Source organism: Chrysochloris asiatica, unplaced genomic scaffold (genome assembly GCF_000296735.1).
Source record: "Chrysochloris asiatica unplaced genomic scaffold, ChrAsi1.0 scaffold00014, whole genome shotgun sequence".
Lineage (NCBI taxonomy): Eukaryota > Metazoa > Chordata > Mammalia > Afrosoricida > Chrysochloridae > Chrysochloris > Chrysochloris asiatica.
Genome location: NW_006408532.1, coordinates 17880658 through 17886207, shown reverse-complemented (window position 1 = coordinate 17886207; position 5550 = coordinate 17880658). Strand labels below are relative to the sequence as shown.

The 5550-nt window shown below is 44.8% G+C and overlaps 1 protein-coding gene across 1 annotated transcript in view; it reads left to right on the top strand.

Moving 5' to 3' along the window:
* The first annotated feature begins 4726 nt into the window (after window positions 1–4726).
* Window positions 4727–5550, top strand: part of ZFAND5 (zinc finger, AN1-type domain 5) — a 5792-nt gene continuing 4968 nt past the window's right edge. Inside the window, 2 exon segments of the mRNA XM_006834919.1 lie at window positions 4727–4877; window positions 5240–5357. Coding sequence (XP_006834982.1) covers window positions 4727–4877; window positions 5240–5357 — 269 coding nt within the window.

Below are 5550 nucleotides of genomic sequence, written 5' to 3'. Positions count from 1 at the left end.
ACGCTGTGACTGGGATCGGGGGCGGAGCCTCAAGCACGGAACGTCACCGCGCCCCCCGCCGCCGTCGGGGTTTTCGCTGACGCACAGGTCCCGCCTCCTCCCTCCCTCTCCACCTCACAGCCCGAGAGCCGGGCGGAGAGCGAGCGTCAGTCGGCTGGGGCTCGGAGCTGCCTACATCTCCAGTGGGCGCTCGCTCGCTCCCGAGAGCCGCGTAGCTTCCCCCGCTGTAGAAGAAGTGAAGGAGAACGTCTTCAGTGGGCCTTCACGGCGCCGCAGTCTCTGAGCCCTCCCAGCCCGCCGCCCGTGACGGTGTGAGGCGACGGCGGACGATCGCCGCGAGCTGCATTAGCCGGGGCGGCCTCCGGTCCCCCTCCACCTCTCCTGCCCCCACCCCCTCGCTTCCCTCCTCCCACTTCCCGAGCTCCGGCGTGTCCCAGCCACGCTCGGCGCTGCTGCAGGAACAAAGGACCCCGCGGCGGCGGCGGCGGCGCCACCTCCGCCTGCGGCTCCGACCGGCGGCTCCCGGCCGCCTGGCACGCCCGTCCCGGAGGCCTCGGCCCGGCTTCTCCACCGCTGACCCTGCAGAGTGAGTGAGTGGCGGCAGGGCAGGCTGGGGGAGGGCACCCGGTACTTGTTTCTCCCTGCGGGTGGTAGTCTCCGGGACGCGGCGGAGCTGCGGGAGGAGCGGGCCCCGGATGGCGGCGTCTGAGGGAGAGCAGCCCGCGCGCCAGCTCAGGAAGCACAAAGGCGGAGGCGTCATCTTGTCGCCGCGGCTCGGTCCCTCGCACACACGGTCGGGGAACAATGCCCGCATGCGGCCTCCGCGGGCCGGCCTCGGGCCTTGCTCGCGACGCGCTCAGCCCTTCTTGGCAGCGGCGCCCGGCGTGGGCAGCCCAACGGGGAAAACACAAAGGCCGAGCAGGAGGCGGCCCCGTTCCTGGGCGCAAGCAGCCGTTCGGGGTCGGGGGTCGGCGCGGGGCCGGCGGAGCTGCTGTTGTGCATGACTCAGTGGTTTTGGGAACAGGCCCTGCTGGGCTTTCCTGAGCGAAGCCTTTGCACAAGTGGAGGGAGGGGGATGGGTACCCAGTGGGACTCGAACTTGCTTTCGAATCTGCTGGAACGTCGGAGGGGGGGGTTCTCTGTTGTGTTTGGGTCTTCCCGACGTCTCTGCGCTTCCTCCCCCAAGTTCCTTCGGTCTCAGGAAGGAAATGGAGCCCCTTGCCCTTTGTTTCGAGCATTTCGGCTGACGAAGCTACAATTCTTCGGTCACTTTCCACGGCACTCGGGGAGGCAGTGCTGGGTTTTGTTTTGTGTGTGAACGGCCAGCCAGGGTTCGCTTCATTGAGACCCTCCTAAGAACGGGATCTAAGGAGGGACCAGGATAAAGTCGTTTAGATCACTGCTCATTTTTAAACGTTTGTAAAGAAGAGGATTCCAGAACTCCATACATAGGATGTTGCACTTTTTTTAAGTGTGCTTAAAAATAAAAAAATTGTCGTGTTTTCTCCCTTACTTTATCAGGTCCTACACTAGGTATTCTACTTCTTTGGGCAAAAAGGGAACTGATGAGATCTGGAGAATAAAGACTTGCCCAAGGTCACTTGTTTAGTGGTAGGTTAGAGATAACTCATCTAACCACCGATGTGAGGGAGGGAGGTTCTTTGGAGTCCTTCATGTCCTCTGCATCTTGAAAGAAATCCATCCTGTGAATTTAAAAGCTCTTCTCATTTACATGCCCAGATTGGCATTTGTTGGTATTGGTATTTTTTGTTGTTGGTTTTTGTTGTTTTTTTTTTTTTCTGAGCTGTTAAAGGAAGGCACAAATTTTGTGTTTTCCAGCTATACATAAAAACTTGACACATCCATGCCCTAGTTTCCTAACTCTAAAGGCACTCCATCGGAACGATACTATTTTTTTCATTCCCCCAATCAAATAGGAAATCCCTATTCTGTCGAATGGTAAACTCTTGCTAGCCTCCCCCACTCCCACTCAGTCCCCAAGCCCCCCACCCCCCAAAATCCACATAATAGAATTCTTTATGCTTTGATGCCTTCGCTGCTGTTCTTTCTTGGTGTATAAACAACCTGACCATTTTGGCCTCATGAGTAATTAATGATGCTTGCATCTTCTGGATTGTATTTGAGATTGTCCTCTGGTTCTCCCTGCTGACATTTAAAAACACCCCCCCCCCAAAAAAAAAAAACAGCAACAACAACAACAACAAAAAAACACCCAAAACCCCAACATTAGTCGGATTTTATTTTGTTTTCGCATTATGTTAAATGTATGAACGCAGAATCTTTAGTTCTTGGGGTTGTGTAGGAGTAGCAGGCTCTGAGATATAAATAGAAGCTGATTTCAGAGGCCCCTGTTGACTGGGTTTTATGTGAGAGCCTCCATCCAGCTCAGCCTGTCACATTGCAGCCTTGTGACAGGTTGAGGAGCCCGCCCATGTGATCTAAGCTTCTGAGAAATATTAAGGCAAGCTATGCACATGTGATGGCATTTAAAAGCTGGCTTTCTAGGGGGTGGGGGGAATCTAAAAGATGGAAAACCAATAAGAGTATAATGCCTAGTACTTATGTGTCTTAGAATTGGAGGTGATTGATAGTTAATTAAGGGAGTTGAATTAGATAGGGCTTCCTCCATTTTATTTACATAAAAACACCAAAGATTTTAAGAGGACTGAAATTAACTAAAACTACTTAATGTGTGTTGACATTTGTATTGTATGCTAATTGTCTTTTTAACGGCTGGCTGGCTAATGTCTGATGACACGAAATTAGTATAGAAAAGATGAGCTAGCATAATCCTTAGCTGACAGCAAGAAATGCCAAACTTTTTGCATAGAGCAAAGATGGTTATACTTTGTACATGGTGAGTATATTCAAATGGATAACAATTTATTTGAAGCATTTTTGTACTGATGTTTTACTTAATATATTTTTTAAAACTCAGCAGAATGTGTTTATTAATAAACTTAAGTGATGTTGAAATGTTTACACTATACTGCTCCAAATGAGTCAGCTAAATTCCATTTACTATTTAAAGAGACAGTCTCAATTAAAGTAGTACTATTGTTCAAAGTAAGTGTGGACCTTGGTCACACTTCATACAAGATTTATTGGCTTGAAATGTTTGTATGGTGTCCTGTTGCTACAAAAGGAAGGGTTACTAACTTAAATAAATGTTACAGGGGAATGATTTTCAATAATCTGACCAGGTCACCTTTTTATGATTTTGGTAAAATGTGTTTAATACCTGAATGTTTCTATAACACATTAAAGAGTATAATGTAGTATTTGGTGATTGGGAAAAGCAATATGAAATTCTGAGTTCATATTTTAGAAGTACTTTCCTACCTGTGTAAAATGAAACCATAAGTACCTTTCATTATCAACACTAAATTAAGTGTATTTTTTTAGCAACATGAACTTCATCACCAAAAGGAATTATTATATTTAGCAAAACAATATTTGTGCTAGTTTTTAAAAAGCTTCTCTTGACAAGGGTATGCTTGCAGTATGAATTTCTTTCTGGTATCTTAGCATTAAATATAAATCATTTTATGTATTTATACTGCTTTACCTTTGCATACTGAATTTGAGCATAAAAAGGTTTCATTATTTTTGTGGTATGAGGAAGACAAATGCTTGTTAAAAGTTTTTAATAGCTAGAGCCTTTGACTGAGAAGTCTGGCTGATATTTTGTGCAGTGGTTTCTAGGCACTGACTTTTAAGTTCTCAGAACCAGATTTTCACACCTCACTTGTCCAACATAAAAGGAGCTTCCTAAGCATCTGACCCTTAAATTCTTAAAAGAGCTTTCTTCACTTTGCAGTGCCCAGTAAAAGGAATGGTTTAGGTGATCTTTTAGCTCTTTCAATATGAAGATATTTCAAAGTTTTAAAAAGCACAGATGCCTGGCTCCTTTTATCCAGTCATATTGTTAACTGGTGAGACGCTAGTGCATTCAGGTGTTTTAAGTCAGTTTTAAGAACCGCTATTAGACATCAAGTCAGTGGTTAATTGTAATGGTAGTTCTGTTTTGTTGTTTTTTTCATTTGCAACTACTATTGTTTTTGACTAATGAAGAAAAAGATGATTTGAAATGGTCTACTTGGATTATAAGCACAGAAAATAGCTTAAAGAAAACAGTTGCCCAAATGGATTAAAATATTATTCTGATACCTGGCAAACAGACCTTTTCCAGAAATTGGAACAGAACAATAGTGTCAGGCAAAATGGTTTTAATGTTTAATGATGACGACTAACAAAATTTATCAAGCTGTGACAGTTTCTTCTATAATGGCAATAAAACATTACTACTTTCTTTCACACACCCTTAATAACGTAACACAATTTGAGCCTTTCTTAGAAACAGACTTGGTTTTTAGAAGTAAAAACAGGCTTATGACTATATCAAGGAACCTTAATGGCACAGTGGTTAAAGCAATGACCTGTTAACCAAAAGGTCAGCAGTTTGACTCCTCCAGCTGCTCTGCAGGAGAATGATGTGGTGGTCCGCTTCCACAAAGGTTTACAGCCTTGGAAACCTTATGGAACAGTTCTCTGTTGTGTAGGGTCCCCATGAGTCAAAAATTGGCTCAACAAAAATGGGTTTGGGTTTTTGGTTTGATGGCTGTACCACACACTTAAATTGATTTTATTTTAGAGACATGTTAATTTCTAAAGTTTTGTTTTGTTTTGTTTATAGCAGAAAAATATGGCTCAGGAGACCAACCAGACCCCAGGGCCCATGCTGTGTAGTACAGGATGTGGCTTTTATGGGAATCCTAGGACAAATGGAATGTGTTCTGTGTGTTACAAAGAACATCTTCAGAGACAGCAGAATAGTGGCAGAATGAGCCCAATGGGTAAGTTGTTTCCAAGGAAAAATCACATTTGAGGAACTGGTGGACAGAAAATACAGAGGCAACAATTGGGGCCTGAGACTGAAAATCAATGCTGAAAGCCTCAAGGAGCGAGGACCTCTTGAGAAGAGCTTGAAATTAAAGCAGCAGCCCAAGACTGACCATATCAAGAATGGATGACTTACATACATACGCATTTTTATTTGAATACTCACTTAAAAGTGTAGGATTCTGAAATGCAGTGAAAGTTCTTAATTATACTCAGTAACCTAATTAAATGCAAGTATTTGTTACTTACTAATAGTCTTGATACTGAGTTATTTGTAGTATTGATTTGCTTCTTAATAAATCTTCTTCTTAAATAGGGACAGCTAGTGGTTCCAACAGTCCTACCTCAGATTCTGCATCTGTACAGAGAGCAGACACTAGTTTAAACAACTGTGAAGGTGCTGCGGGCAGCACATCTGAAAAATCAAGGTAAGTTGAGCATTTTGGTTTTTTTATTATCATAGGAAATCAAGGAGCTCTGGTAGCGTAGTGGTTACGAATCGGGCTGTGAACCTTAAGGTCAGCGGTTCGAGACTACCAGCCGCTCCGCTGGAGAAAGATGAGGCTTTCTACTCCCGTAAGGATTTACACCCTCGGAAACCCTGTACAGGGTCGCTATGGGTCGGAA